The 16,383-nt window shown below is 36.7% G+C and overlaps 1 protein-coding gene across 2 annotated transcripts in view; it reads left to right on the top strand.

Annotated features, from left to right (window-relative positions):
* The window catches only part of CTNNA2 (catenin alpha 2), a 1,309,400-nt gene that overhangs the window by 1,188,593 nt on the left and 104,424 nt on the right, over nt 1–16,383 (top strand). For both annotated transcript variants that reach the window (XM_090281609.1, XM_090281608.1), the window contains exons 10-11: nt 3,548–3,640; nt 4,253–4,409. In XM_090281609.1, the coding sequence (XP_090137735.1) occupies nt 3,548–3,640; nt 4,253–4,409 (250 nt within the window). The remainder of the gene's footprint in view (nt 1–3,547; nt 3,641–4,252; nt 4,410–16,383) is intronic.

A 16,383-nucleotide genomic window follows, 5' to 3' on the forward strand; every position in this document is an offset into this window, starting at 1 on the left:
TATACAAGCCTGCCTTTGGAGATATGAAATCCTCAGCACCATATCAGACATGTTTTCAGAATGTTTTCAGAATGTTTCAGAATACAATACAAGGTAAATGAAATTGATTTTAAGTAGGCTTAAAGAGCAGGAGTACATTGCAAAGTGGAGGCTGCCAGATTTTAGAATTTATGAATCAATTAATTAAAGAGAATAAGAACTAGGTTAGTTGCCAGTTCTTTATATTTTTGCTAAGTGTTGCTAGCACTATTTCCCTTTACTAACATTCTGTTGGGCAATAGTGCCCCCATATTAGATCTAAGCCATAATAGAGTTTATGTGAGCAAAGGATGAAGAAACATTTCAAAAGAGGCACAAATAAAAGTTCATTATCACCCTGTAGAATTCATTGATTGGCATTTTCCTAAAAGAAGACCCCAGTTCCACTTAGCCCTTAGGCTCCCAGGATCAGCTTCTTCTTGGAGACCTGCAGCCAGCATGAGCAGGAGACTGAGGTCTGGAGTCACTCTGTAAGTCACCTGTGTGACTTACAGTCCTGTCACAGTATTCCTCTTCCATGCTTAGGCTAGTGCTCTTTTGTTTTCTGCACACCTTAACTCCAAACCATGCTCAGGTTTCTACCTAACTTATTCTGTGCCCCTTTGAGATTCTTACAAGTGCTAAAATGTGTTTCATGAGAGTTGGTGATATAATAGATTGTGGTTGCTATGTGTTTAAAAAGTATTATATTATGTAAAATTTCAAGTAAAAGTAGAGCATCATGTATAATAAACCATTTTATGCTATTGTCCAGCTTCAATAATGATCAACTACTGGTCAGTCTTGTTTCTTCTGTACTTCCACTTATTTTTTCCTACCCTAGATAAATGTAAAGTAAATCCCAAATATATTGTTTCATCCATAAGGATCTCTATATTTATCTCTAAAAGACAGGACACTTAAAAATTAACTGAAATATTATCAGTGTACTCCTTAATCATCAAATATTTAGTTAATACTTAAATTTATTTTAGTGTTTAACAATATACTTTTACTTTCATATTTATTTGCATATTTCTGGATGTGTGTATTGCAGTATATTTGTTCTATTCAGGAATCAAAAAATGTCTGATGTTTTCCTACTGGTTTATCATCATCAGGATTTTCATGATTGAATTTATGTGGTTTCATTTTACATGTTTCTTTGTCTCTTGAATTTCCCTTAAATTCAGAATTGATCACAAGGCTGATAATTTCCAGGTTTTTGTTTGTTTATGATAAAAACATTTTATAAGTAGTATTATGTCCTTCCATCAAGATATACATATTTGGTTCTCTTACTCTCTCAATTATTTATATTTTTATGTCAATAGCCATTAAGTATTTGATCTAGAGTCATTATCTCATTGAGAGTATGAGTATTTTCTTCCCTCTGCTTCTTACCAAGATGAAAGCAAATATTACCCAAGACCTGGTTCCTTGATTATTTCTAAGTTTTCATGTTGTTAGAGTTATGTCAAACTCTCTAGCACTTGTTCACTGTTGTGCAAAAATGTGACCTCAAGTCTCTCTCACACATCAAGCAAGGTTGATAAAGAACAAACAAAATAATTATCTGAAGTTATTTTATAAAATGAAAGGTTGTTCAATAGCAAAAATAGTAAAAATTTAATTAAAGATTACATAATAGAATTTTATATTAAATACATATATTTTTCTGGAAATTTACTATAGCATCCTACTTTTTCTCATGCCATCATGAACAGGGAGCACAGCATTCTGGATTCAAAGAGTGGACCAGAATGTAGGGACCATTGCTAAGCACCATAGTATTGGTAAACGTCTAGTAGAAGGTAATGTAAAGATTTTTCTAGACAAATTAAGCGGGAATTTAACTTTGTCTTTGGGTGTATATTTAATCCATGATGTATTACAAATCACTATATTTAGTAAAAAAATATTAAAAGCTATTCTTTAATTCAATAAATACATATTGAGCACTATCTAGCATTTGGAATATAAAACACACTAGAATAAAAATAAAACAAAGATTAATAAAATGCAAAATGGAGACAATATGATATAAAAAAATAAATCTAGAATTTGTATTATTAGTTCTTGCTCTGCCTGCAAGGAACCTCATACCCCTGGACATTTAGTATCAAGGTATGTTTGTCTTTCTCACAGACTTGGTCTTCACTATTTTACTTAGTTTTCAGAATATCTGAAGAATCAAAGGTGAAGTAGTAAACATAAAAGACTACATGATAATATTTGGAACTCAGTCTGTGGTCTCTCATAGTATATATTCTTACTGTAATTGACTTACTATGTCCTTAAAAGCTTTGAAACAGGATTGTTTGGACTAATGTTTTATTGAAGTAGTATTTGAAAGTATTTCTAGTATTACCATCTACCCATCTCCTTTTGCTGACAACCCATAATCCTCCAAATGATCTCCAGTTCTGTGATTTTCCCACTGTTCCCCACTGTTTAACTAAGATTTCTCCCACATTTGGAACTATACACATGTGCAATGCAGTGTAGTCTCCCAGGCTGTTAAAACATGATAGGTAAGTATGATTTTCTAGAGCAGAAGTGAGCATGATACAACAGGGCAGGTGGCCAGGAGGCTCCCAGGGGTTGTCTCTCTGCTAATCACTTGCTCTATTTGCCCTACTGCTCCCAGGCCTGGTGCCCCTTCTCTTCTCCTTTGCTCTTTTGAATTCCCATCCTCCTGTCCTCTTGACACCAGCCTGATGGGACTGATCAGGGTCCTGATGCTGGTTTTTGTGTGCTGTAGACTTTGGCCAGTCAATCTGACCTTGTAATACCAATTCTCACTACTTGAAGAGAAGGGATAATATAAATTGAAATTCTTGACCTAGGATCTTGAATTCAGTTCAGCTGTGTTGTTTGGCATCATGTGTTAAAAATACGAAAATTGATAGCCTTTATACTAGACCTACATGTTCTCATTAGATACACACTCCCCTGCTACCTATGGATTATACCAGTCTCTTCTACACCTGTCTCAGACCTTGCAGCCCCTGAAAGCATTTGACTTGGCTATTGTGGACTAGCATCTTCCTGACAGACTCTGACAGGTAGCTCTGAGTTCCTTCAGACAGAGCGCTCTGATTTTCAGCTTACTATGAGTCTCTTTTAATTTCAAAGCATTGCCTGTAGCATCTCTTTGTGATCATAATTTATACTTATTTGGACCAAATCACAGTGTTCTGCAGTCAGTGATGAGTCTAAAGGGGCTCAAGTGACAGTGTAGGGCAGCCATAGCAGACAATAGTTCAAAGCAATGCAGTTAAAGTGTATTATTGTGTGTGCATGAGCACCCTGAAGCAATAATTTGTTATTAGCACCTTATACTGGAAGAATGCCTAACTTAGCATTAAAACGAGTAACATCTGATTCAACACTGAAGGGTGCCCTAATCTTATTTGTGAAAGACTTCTCCTGGATGTGCTACTCTCCAGAGAAGGTACAAGGTCATACAATGGTACACTTTTCCTTTGCCTCTATGTAATTTTCACTCAAATTTTCTTCAATGCAGGTTGCCAATTTGGCCTGTTCCATCTCCAACAATGAGGAAGGGGTGAAATTAGTTCGAATGGCGGCCACCCAGATTGACAGCTTGTGTCCCCAGGTAAGCTTTATTTACTTTGTTTCGAAAACTGGTTGGTGACCGTGCTCCATCCCTCATTCCACTCTTTTCCTTGCCTGGCCCTCTTTCCTCTCACTGGAATGTGCTACTGAACATCCACAGGCTATTTCAAGTTCTGCCTTTATAAAAAAAAATAATAATAAAATAAAAAGAAAAAATTTTAAGAAAATCTAGCTATTCCAGTCTCTTCAGAGTCACTGTGGCAATTATTGTCCTTTCTACTCATATTGACTTTGTTTTATTTGTTTTGGGCTGTTATTTAAATACTTCATATCTGTTTACCTTGTCTCAACAACTAAATTATAAGTTTGCACATGTTGAACAAGAGTTATGCTTCTGCCATGTCTGAGATAAGTAAGCAGGACTTGTCCAATAACACCTTCTGAAACCTGATGCTAATTACTGTATCTTAAAAGAGAAAAGCAAAGCAAACAAAAACTAATGGTAGTTGATGACCTATGTCATTATTCATGATTTCGATTGTCCTTCTGAACACATAACTCACTTATCTGAAGAAGATACATGGTCCTGGGTTTCAACATGGTATTTTGAAGAGAATACTCAATATGTCACAGTATTGTTTCTAACAAATAGGTCATCAATGCAGCTCTCACACTGGCAGCCCGGCCACAGAGCAAAGTTGCTCAGGACAACATGGACGTCTTCAAAGACCAGTGGGAGAAGCAGGTCCGAGTCCTGACAGAGGCTGTGGATGACATCACCTCAGTGGATGACTTTCTTTCTGTCTCAGGTAATCAAAAACAGGCCCCTCAGAAGGAGGCTGAAGGAGGAGAGCAAGATGAAATAAGGGATCATTTGTAAATGTCATGGGTCACTCTTTTAAGTGTTCTTCTTGTCCCTCTGAGTTTTCAGTCATATCTGCATATGTGACTGTCATGCCCTCTTGAAAATTCTTCTTTGCTGTGCACATCATTTCAACATACTAGTCAAAGCATTAGCGGGGAAAACACAACTTTCTAATAAAGATGTCAGAGGCCTGAACAGATTATTTAAGAAGACTTAGGTTTTTTTCTAGTTCCTGGTGTTTTTAAAAACAGAATGGTCTCTAAAGCATGTGAATCTGAAAAAGGGTATGGGGTGTGGGATTGGTTAATCCTCACAGTTTACGTTTAAATATTTTTTAAAAATATGCTATTCCAATTTAGCTGTGTTAAGGGGGTCATTTTTGCAATAAGTGAAGTTATCCAGATTTGGCATAAACCAGGAAGAAATAGTAGCCACAGAATTAGAAGGCACTTGGGAGCTATTGAGGCTTTGCGCACTTGTCTATGAGGTTGTATAAGGAAGTGAGAAAAAGCAAGTAGAACTAGTCATCCCTTGATATTGTAATTTTCTTCCTTATAAATGAAGCCAGACTGAAGAATGTTAATGCATTTGAGTAACAGTGTAGTCAGTGACCATTCTGACCTTTAACGGGACTCATCAGTGCCATAGCAGAATAGGGCCAGCAGTCAACAAAAGGGCCTTTTTCCCCAAATACCTTTGGCTCAGTTCACATAGAAGAGTCCCTGTGTGACGAGTCGGGGGAAGAGGTCACTGGAAACATTGGCCTACAATGTAAGGTATTCAAATAACCAAGTGACCCTTGAAAATTTAAATTGACCAAGTGTTAATTCTACACACAGGTGTGTGAAACTAACATCTGTCAAGTCAGCCAGCCATAGCCTTGACCAGGCTATTCTTGTTCTTGGCCCCTGAGGCCTGAGAGGAAGAGGTCACAGCATTTCTGGTAGGAGCAAGCAGACAGGGCCCCTGACTGCAACAGTGTGGGAAAGATTTCTAGGGGAGGCTGTCATATCTGGGAATTTTTCCTAGGTGTATTCTTGCCTTCTCATGAAGAAACAAAAAATGAATTTCCACTGGGGGCTTCTGTTTAAAGCTTGTCTGACAGTAGCATAGTCGAATCTATAGATCTGATGGATAATCAAAAAGCCGACTTTGAAAACATGGAGGGCAAGACAAGGCAGATGGGAAAAACAAGCTAACACATGCTCAATGTCTATAATTTGCCCAACTCTGCTGTTTGTTTGAATTCTTGCCAAAATTCTACAAAATAGGTTTTGGTATCCTAAGTCTTCCTTTGAGAAAACAAAGTCATTGAGAGGGTAGGTAACTTGATGGAGAGGATATTAACATTCAGATTATCCTCTTTTCAGAAGCTATATGATTCTCAATAAGTCAAGCTAGAAGGAACATTTCCTTTGGCGTGTTCAGCTTTCCTTGCAGCCCCCTGTCCCCCATCTCTGACATCCTTGTTTATCTAATCCCTTGCAGAAATCCATCCTGTTCTTCATTCCCAAGTTGCTCTATTTTTGATGACTTGTCAAGGCAGCTGTTCATTTAAATACACCCATACCTAGGGCCTGACTGATAAAGAACTCAATATATTGCTATTCCTGGGATTTTTGCTTTGCTGATGGCTGAGTTCCTAACATCACAAAATATATAGCCAAGAAATGCAGCTCTCCTAAGGTGCTTAGGAACTGTTTGGATAGGCATGTTGGGGATTTGGATAGTAGGGAGTGGAAGAGTGGACAACAATACTGAATGTCTTTCCGGTATGCACTCAGTTTTTGTGAGGTTGACCTCAGGGACCCCCAGTAAGCTGCAAGGGGACTCCCCACCCAGCCTCAGATCTCACAGAATCCCAATAGTGCCTGGCAAGCTTACCATCCTCTTCTAGCTACAAATAGGTAGAAAATACCCACACATTTTGTTTTCCAGAGAGGAAGCACTGCAGAATTTCAAACTTACTAACTTAACTTTTTCTATAAATGCCTTATACAAAAATTTCTGAGGGTGAGGAGAAGCCAGGTGAGCAGGTCTTATCTCAGACTTTCTCAATACTGCAAAGCTTTTCTTAATTTTCTCGCATCAGCCCTGCCTCTTTGCCGCCTTTCCCCCTTCCATTCCTTTGTGCAACTCATTGTTACTGGCAACAAGAAAAGGTTTTGGCTTCTGCTGATAACACGGCACAGTCAACCCCCAATGGTACGAGTCCTGCAGCGTGCCATGAACAGGCGCTGTTGGGGAGCCAGCCCTGGCAGGGCCTGCCCAAGCACACCTCTGAAGGTGGCCCGCACCTTCCCACAGACAGGCTTGACAAATAATGACGCAGCCTCTCTCCTGCTGGTAGGTTGTGGACCCATCCCAGTGTTTGGGGAAACTACTTCTCATCTCCTCTCCAAGCTGGAGCCATAACATTTGCATCCATACATTGCAAGTTTGGCCCAGAAGGTATTTTGAGATGGCATTAATGACATTTTATGTATCAGTTTCTTCTTAAGGGAATATCTATTCTGGCAGGAAACGCTATTTAAAAAACAACAACAATGATCGTTGTGATTAAAAAATTATCATTTTCTGTGTTTTGCTTTGTTTCATGCCACCTGAACTTGTGTATCTGAGTACAACAAGTTTGGATTGCAATGATTCTGGCTATTAACATTACAGGAGCAAACCCAATTTTCCAGTGTGTCCTAGGCTTATAAAGAAGTGGAATGATTATGTTAGAGCATTTAAACTTTTTCCCACTGGGCAAAAACTACAATTGTAACAGTGTTTTTAAATGAGCATCTTGACATTAACCAAGTGACAGTTTAATTCTTGGATTTGGCTCACAAAATAGCAGGCATCTAAGATCTGAAAAAGCTATTAACTCAATTGCATAATGTCCAAAAGTTTTGTTTTTTATTTGCCTTTCCTTTTTCTTTTGTTTGACTCCAGGGTCTCGAGTTCATTTCCTTTTAAAACATCATACAGTGAACTATGTTTCTGAATTTAGAAACAATAGCTTTGAGGTTTATAATGATTAGGTAATTTGGGCATCAGTGATTTTTGTAATAAAATTACATCTTTTCTGAAATAGTCAGGTTGCAAAAATTGAGGGAAGTTTATCACAAAATCTGTTGCAGTCAGACCTTTTTCTGATATGTTTAAATACCATCTTTATATCCAGGAGTGGTATCCAGAGTACCTGAGCAGCTTTTCCTAGCAATGTAATCAGCTCTGGAATAGACATAATTTTTATTACTACTTTCATGGCTATATTCTTTTCTAGTTGGAACAACATTCCTCTTTTTATTTACTTAATGAATTCTTTCTCTTGAAAATTACCTTAAAAACAAAATATATATTTGATTGCCCCTTTTCAATGGATAAGTTTATTCACTATTTCTTCTTTGATTGCCTCTTGTGTGTGAGGCAGTCAGGAATGCAAATATGGCTCAAATGTGGATTCTGCCTGCAAATAATTCATTGTCCTTCTTGTTAGATCCAGACCAGTGAGCTTCCAAACCTGTGAGCCCCGGGCTTGAGGTTGTAGGGAGTAGGAGGAGAGACACTATTCCAGAGGCTCCAGTAGTGCATAGTTACACCAAGTATTGTCTTATGATTAAATAATGTCTATATAAACAGCTATAGCTCTTTTAAAAATATATTGTTGGTACTTAGACTCATAAAGTGAAAGTCTACTGAAAGACTCATTATATTGGAGCTTTTATATGTATGCCATCTACCAATATAACTTCTATTGTGAGGGAATGGTGATTTATTTTTTTCCATGAAAGGGTACCTCTAATTAGAGAAGATTGGGAAATGCCGAGTAAACTATCTTAACATTTCAAAAACTCTTAACATTTTTGAGTTGACTCAGAAAACTGAGTCAATACTCTCCTTATGCAATATGATTAACCTGGTTACCATTGAACAACTTAGTTGATGATTTCACTAATTAAAAGTAATTTTTTTATGTCATGGATCTTCATGGTCTGCTGGCCTCCTTCAGCTATGTATAGTTATATATACAAAAGAATATTCTTTTCCTTACTCATATATTCTAATTTAGAAAATAGAATTTAAAAAAAATAACTATCTCTATTTTAAGAAATTTGGTCTTAAGTGGGTTGCTTAAATTTTTTTAAATTATTAACTCCAGAGAAATAAGTAATATAATTAACAAATTCTTCTTTTTCATTTAACTCCAAAATTCCATCTTTAAACTATGCACAGAAAAACAGTAGCTATGCCTATTCTTATACTAGGTTATTCAAAGAAAATGATAGCTGGATGTCTGTTTTTGACAAGAAGACTTCTCAGTTGCTCACTTTTAGGTACAGGGAGTATTTTAACTGTCTGGAGGAGTTCAACAGGGACATAAGAGGGGCCTACTTCAATCAAATTTTTGTATTTAAAATTCTGTACCAAGTTTCATTTGAGTTAACCTTTTTTTCTCAGGTGTCCTTTTAGGGTAGTTTGCATATTATAAATCAAGATCTTATTTAAAAAAAAAAAGGTGGTTTTCAGAAGTTCCTTAATCAAAATGAAAACTTCTAAGTCTACATTTTCAAAATTGTTTTTCTTTTACTTAGAAAAATATCAGTATTCAAAAGTACCACTTCCTGTGACTTTAAGATACCTGAAAATAAACTGATTAACAAAATAGAAACAGAAACAGATACATGGAACAGACTGGTAGCTGTCAGAAGGGAGGGGAGAGGGAAGGTGAAGGGATTAGCTAAAGAACATATATGTATAACCCATAGACACAGACAATAGTGCGGTGATGGCCAGAAGGAAGGTGGGACAATGTGGAGGGAGGTGGGCAAAGGGGAGGAAAATGGTGAATAGGTAAGAGTGTAAACAAATAAAAAGAGTAACAAAAATTAAACACTTCATTTATTTTTCTGTTCTAATTTATGTTTGAAATTGAAGAACTGGAGATTATAGAAATCACAAATTTGTAATAGTTGAGTGAGGAAATCATAGTATTAGGGTCAAAACAGATGTTCCTTGATGAAAAGTCAGTTACACTTACTTCGCAGTTTTCTACCAAATGTTTTATAAGAACAAATATTCCCTCTGAAGGATAGTTTCATAAAAGTAAGAGGGATCTATGGTAGAGACTGGGGTTTGCCAAGTACCCTTCCATTTCTCCATCTTTGGGAATTTTAAAATTAGAACTAGTTCTAGAAACTTTTTAAAGTGAAAAATATTTATTTTAATTCTTTATTAACTATTCATTGAGTCTGGCAGTTATAAATTTTAAAAGGTACCAGCTTATTTAACATTATTTCCAAATTTTTTCTATTTATCTGTTTGGTATATGAGAGTGTCTTATTTTCAATTTAGTTAGCTTCTTTCCTCATACTGAAAATACTGAACTTTAGTGTTCTGTTTCTAAAGAATGTGTAGGGACGTAATTACAAATCTCACCTTGGATGTGGGAAATATAAAATCACATACTTTCAAAACTGTGAGGGACCAGATTGTGTGTTTTCCGTTTTTTTTTTTTTTTTTTTTTTAATTTTTTTATTTTGGTTTTTCAATTACAGTTGTCCCCTTTTCCCCCAATTTCTCTCCCCCACCCAACCCACCCCCTCTCCCACAATCATATCCCTCCCCGTTGTCCATGTCCATGAGTCTTTCATACAGGCTCTTTAATTAATCCCTTCCCTTACTTATCCCCCTTCTCTCCCTCTCCCCTCCCCCCTATTGACTGCTATTCTGCTCTTTGTTCTATTTAGTTCCTTTGTTTGTGTTGTTCTTTAGTTTCCTGTATTAGGTGATATCATATGGTATTTTTCTTTCTTTGCCTGGCTTATTTCACTAAGCATAATTCTCTCTAGTTCCATCCATGTTGTTGCAAATGGCAGGAGTTCCTTCTTTCTTTCTGCTACATAGTATTCCATTGTGTAAATGTACCACAGTCTTTTGATCCACTCATCTACAGATGGGCACTTAGGTTGTTTCCAGCACTTGGCTATTGTAAACAGTGCTGCAATGAACATAGGGGTGCATAAGTTCTTTTGAATTGGGGTTTCAAGATTCTTCGGGTATAATCCTAGTAGTGGAGTCATTGGTTCAAAAGGCAGTTCCATTTTTAATCTTTTAAGGTAATTCCATACTGTTCTCCATAGTGGCTGCACCAGTCTGCATTCCCACCAACAGTGCAGTAGGGTTCCCGTTTCTCCACATCCTCGCCAGCACTTGTTGTTTGTTGATTTGTTGATGATGGCCATTCTGACTGGTGTAAAATGGTATCTCATTGTGGTTTTTATTTGCATCTCCCTGATGGCTAATGATGTTGAGCATTTTTTCATGTGTCTATGGACCTTCTGTATGTCCTCTTCGGAGAAGTGTTTGTTCAGGTCCCTTGCCCATTTTTTAATTGGGTTGTTTGTTTTCTTGATGTTGAGTCGTATAAGCTCTTTATATATTTTGGAAATCAGTCCCCTGTCTGTGATGTCATTGGCAAATATGTTTTCCCATATGGTTGGTTTCCTTTTCATCTTGCTGATGTTTTCTTTTGCTGAGCAGAAACTCTTCAGTTTGATGTAATCCCATTTATTTATTTTTTCCTTTATTTCTCTTGCTTTAGGAGATGTATCCGTGAAGAGATTGTTACGTGAGATATCTGATATTTTCTTGCCTATGTTTTCCTCTAGGACTTTTATGGTGTCACGGCTTACATTTAAGTCTTTGATCCATCTTGAGTTTATTCTCGTGTGTGGTGTAAGTTGGTGGTCTAGTTTCATTTTTTTGCAGGTCCCTATCCAGTTCTCCCAGCACCATTTGTTAAAGAGGCTCTTCTCACTCCATTTTATGTTCCTTCCTCCTTTATCAAAGATTAGTTGACCATAGAGGCCTGGGTTTATTTCTGGACTCTCTATTCTGTTCCACTGATCTATATGTCTGTTCTTATGCCAGTACCATACTGTTTTGATTACAGTGGCTTTGTAGTATTGTTTGATATCTGGTGTTGTGATTCCTCCTGCTGTGTTCTTCTGTCTCAAGATTGCTTTTGCTATTCGGGGTCTTTTTTGGTTCCATATGAATTTATGGAGTATTTGTTCTAGGTCTGTGAAATATGTCATTGGTATTTTAATAGGGATTGCATTGAATTTGTAAATTGCTTTGGGTAGTATGGCCATTTTGATGATGTTGATTCTTCCCATCCAAGAACATGGTATTTGCTTCCATTTATTTGTTTCTTCCTTAATTTCTTTCTTCAATGTTATATAATTTTCAGAGTACAGGTCTTTTATCTCTTTGGTTAAGTTTACTCCTAGGTACTTTATTTTTCTTGTTGCTATAGTAAATGGTATTTTCTTTTTTGTCTCTGTCTCTGCTATTTTATTGTTGGTGTACAGAAATGCCTTGGATTTCTGTATATTTATTTTGTACCCTGCGATTTTGCCAAATTCACTTATTATATTGAGTAGTCTTTTAGTGGAGTTTATAGGATTTTCTAGGTATACTATCATGTCATCTGCATATAATGAAAGTTTCACTTCCTCTTTCCCAATTTGGATGCCTTTTATTTCTTTTTCTTGTCTGATTGCTGTGGCTAGGACTTCCAACACTATGTTGAAAAGGAGTGGAGAGAGTGGACAACCTTGTCTAGTTCCTGAGTTCAGGGGGAATGCTTTCAGTTTTTGTCCATTGAGTATGATGTTGGCCTCAGGCTTCTCATATATAGCCTTAATTATGTTAAGATATGCTCCCTTTATTCCCATTTTGCTGAGTGTTTTCATCATAAATGGGTGTTGTACTTTATCAAATGCTTTTTCTGCATCTATTGATATGATCATGTGATTTTTGTCTTTCATTCTGTTTAGGTGATGTATTATATTTATTGATTTGCGAATATTAAACCATCCTTGCATCCCTGGAATGAAGCCCACTTGATCATGATGTATGATCTTTTTGATGTGTTGCTGGATCCTGTTTGCCAATATTTTATTGAGGATTTTAGCATCGATGTTCATCAGTGATATTGGCCTGTAGTTTTCTTTCTTTGTTGTGTCTTGACCTGGTTTGGGGATTAGGATAATACTGGCTTCATAGAAAGAGTTTGGGATTTTCCCCTCTTCTTGGATTTTTTGGAACAGTTTGAGGAGGATAGGAGTTAGTTCTTCCCTGAATGTTTTGTAGAATTCGCCTGTGAAGCCATCCGGTCCAGGGCTTTTGTGTGCCGGGAGATTTTGGATTACTGTTTCAATTTCCTTTTTTGTTATTGGTTTGTTGAGACTTTCCACTTCTTCTTGATTTAGTTTTGGGATGTTGTATGTTTCTAGAAATTTGTCCATTTCTTCTAGATTGTCAAATTTCTTGTCATACAGTTGTCTGAAGTAATTTCTAACTATCATTTGTATTTCTGAGGTATCAGTCGTGATTTCTCCTCTTTCATTTCTGATTTTGTTTATTTGTGTCTTCTCTTTTTCTTGATTAGACTGGCTAGAGGCTTGTCGATTTTGTTGATTTTTTCGAAGAACCAGCTCCTAGTTTTGTTGATCTTTTGGATTGTTTGTTTAGTCTCTATGTCATTTAGTTCTGCTCTGATCTTGATGATTTCATTCCTTCTTCTTGCCCTAGGCTTTGTTTGTTGTTGTTGTTCTAGTTCTTGTAGCATTGTGGTTAGGTTTTTTATTTGAGATTCTTCTAGCCTTTTCAGATATGCCTGTATTGCTATAAACTTCCCTCTCAGGACTGCTTTTGCTGTGTCCCACAGGTTTTGGGTTGTTGTGTGCTCATTATCATTAGTTTCTAGAAATTTCTTGATTGCTTCTTTGATGTCATTGTTAACCCATTCATTATTTAATAGCATGTTATTCAATCTCCATGAGTTTGGGTGTCTTTGATTTTTTTCTCTGAGGTTGATTTCTAGTTTCAGGGCATTGTGATCTGAAAAGATGCTTGATATGATTTCAATTTTCTTGAATTTGTTGAGGCTTGTTTTGTGACCTATCATGTGGTCTATCTTTGAAAATGTCCCATGTGCCTTTGAAAAGAATGTATATTTTGCTTCTTTGGGGTGAAAAGTTCTATATATATCAGTTAGATCCATGTGGTTTAGTGTGTTGTTCAATGCCTGTATATCCTTGGTGTTTCTTTGCTTTGATGATCTGTCTATTGTTGATAATGGAGTGTTGAAGTCCCCTACAATGAGTGTGTTGTTGTTGATATCCTTTTTGTGGTCTTCTAGTATTTGCTTTATGTATTTGGGTGCTCCTATGTTGGGTGCATATATGTTTATCAAAGTCATATCTTCTTGATGGATTGTTCCTTTAAGTATTATGAAGTGTCCTTCTTTGTCTCTTTTTATTGTCCTTGCTTAGAAATCCATTTTGTCTGATATGAGAACTGCTACCCCAGCTTTTTTTTCCCGTCCGTTTGCTTGGAATATTTTTTTATATCCCTTTACTTTCAGTCTGTGTAAATCTTTTGTTTTGAGGTGTGTTTCTTGTAGACAGCAAATATGTGGATCCTGTTTTCTTATCCATTCCGTTACCCTATGTCTTTTAATTGGAGCATTTAATCCATTTACATTTAAGGTTATTATTGACGTGTATTTATTCATTTCCCTTTGTACCTCTGTTCCTCTCCTCTCTTGTTCTTTTCTTCTTTTTTCTTAGAACACTCCCTTTAGCATCTCTTGCAATGCTGGTTTGGTGGAGATGTATTCTTTCAGTCTTCCTTTGTCTGAGAAACTCCTTATTTCACCTTCTATTTTGAATGAGAGCCTTGCTGGGTAGAGTATTCTTGGTTGTAGGCCTTTGTTTTTCATTGCTTGAAATATTTTTGACCATTCCCTTCTGGCTTGTAATGTTTCTGTTGAGAAATCAGTTGATAGCCTTATCGGAGCTCCCTTGTATGTTATTTGCTGCTTTTCTCTTGCTGCTTTTAGGATTCTCTCTTTGTCTTGGAATGTTGCCATTTTAACTATGATGTGCCTTGGAGTGGGTTTTTGGGGGTTCCTCTTGATTGGAACTCTCAGTGCTTCTTGGACTTGCATAGCTTTTCCTCTCATCAGGTTCGGAAAATTTTCTGTCACTATTTCTCCTATCAGATTTTCAATTCCATGTTCCTTTTCTTCTCCCTCTCGTATTCCGATGATCCTTAAATTATTTTTCCTAATGCTATCCTGTAATTCCCTTACATCTTGTTCATATTTTTTCAATCGTTTTTCATTTTGCTGTATTGTCTGGGAGTTTTTCTCTACATTATCTTCTAACTCACTAATCCGATCCTCTGCTTCGTTAAGTCTGCTTTTGACTGATTCTACTGTGTTTTTCAGTTCAGAGATTGTATTCTTAAGTTCTTCCTGGTTCCTGTTAACAATTTCTACGTCTTTTTTTATGCTGGTGTAGTTCTCTGCCAGTTCCCTGTAATTTTCTTGGAGCTTCTGGTAACTTCCTTGAAGGTTGTCATAGTTGATTTTAAGGATGTCGAGTATATTGAGCTTCTTTACCACCATTGTTTTGAATTCCATGTCTGACATTTGGGCTATGTCTATTTCGTCTATCTCTCTTTCTGAGGATTCCTCTTTTCTTTTCATTGAGGGGTTATTTTTGCGTCTTACCATGTTGGATTCTTTTTGTTATTATTTATTTATTTATTTATTTATTTATTTATTTATTTATTTATTTATTTATTTTGGGGGGGGTAGTCTGCTTTGACTTCCCTCCTTTGTGGTGTAATATTCTTTATCGAAGGTCTGGGAGTTTCAGTGGTGCAGTCTCTTTGATATCCTGAGCCTGATGGTCTTGAGTTACCCTTTATGTCGTTTGTTTATGCTGTTCGGTTATATTTCAGATGTTCTTTGATAGGATCTTCCTTCTGGCTACTTGGTTGAGAGTCACTCTATCTGCTTTGTCTTGAGTTCTTTTGTGGATATGCTGTTAAAGACATAAACACACAGCCCAGGCAGGAGACCCACACCCTCAGAAAGTATCCCCCACTCTATCCTGCTATCGTTAGCCAACTAGCCCGTATTAATATAAATGTAAAGAGATTTGAGCTTTTATACTATAAGAAGGATAGATAAGAGTTGTTTTGGGGGAGGAAAAATATAATTTTTGATAGAGGGGTTGATAGATTAATAATAGTTGAGACTGTGCAAGCCAGTTAGTAATATTTACATTGTATGTTAATAAAAATAGAAGAAAAGGATAGAAAAATACATAGTATAGTAAGAAAGTGGGATTTTATTGTATTTGGGTTTATATAGTAATTATATTATATTATTTAGAGTGATAGGGGGGCTAAGCTAGACACACAAATGAATAAACCACGATTAAAGAGAAAGGATGAGAAGGAGAGGTTATATGCAACACGTTAGAGATAAAGTTTGTTATTATTGGAAGAGGTGAAGGAAAAACACCCCCCCAAAAAATCCCCAAGAAAATAGAAGAAAAGAAAGAGAGAAAGAGAAGAAAATAAAAAATTTACCACAAACCCCCCCCAAAAAAAAACCCCAAAAGGGAAGAAAGAAAGGAACAAAGAAAGATAGAAAAGAAAGAATAAAGAAGAAAGAAAGAAAGAAAAAAGAGAGAAAAAAGAATTTAAAAAAAAATATATATATATAACCCCCAAAACCCCCCCAAAAAAACCCCAGGAAAAGAATAAAGAAAGAAGGAAAGAAAAGAAATAATTAAGAAGAAAGAAAGAACAAGGGAGAAAAAATTTGGGAGAAAAAATTTGGAAAAAAAAAAATCGATGTTTTTACTCCGTTTTAGCCTTGGTGTGTTGCCTTCTTTTACTGGGTCTGCAGCTGGTCTAGTGTGGCAGGTCAGAGGTTCTTGTTTTTTGCAGGACTGGTGTGCGCCCCCGGTTGCCGCTATGGTGCGCGCCCCCGGTTGCCGCTATGGTGCGCGCCCGCGGTTGCCGGCACGGCGCGCTCCCTTGCTGCTTGCTGGAGCCAG

This window comes from Furipterus horrens, unplaced genomic scaffold (assembly GCF_987537825.1).
Source record: "Furipterus horrens unplaced genomic scaffold, mFurHor1.1.pri manual_scaffold_6, whole genome shotgun sequence".
Taxonomy (NCBI): Eukaryota; Metazoa; Chordata; class Mammalia; order Chiroptera; family Furipteridae; genus Furipterus; species Furipterus horrens.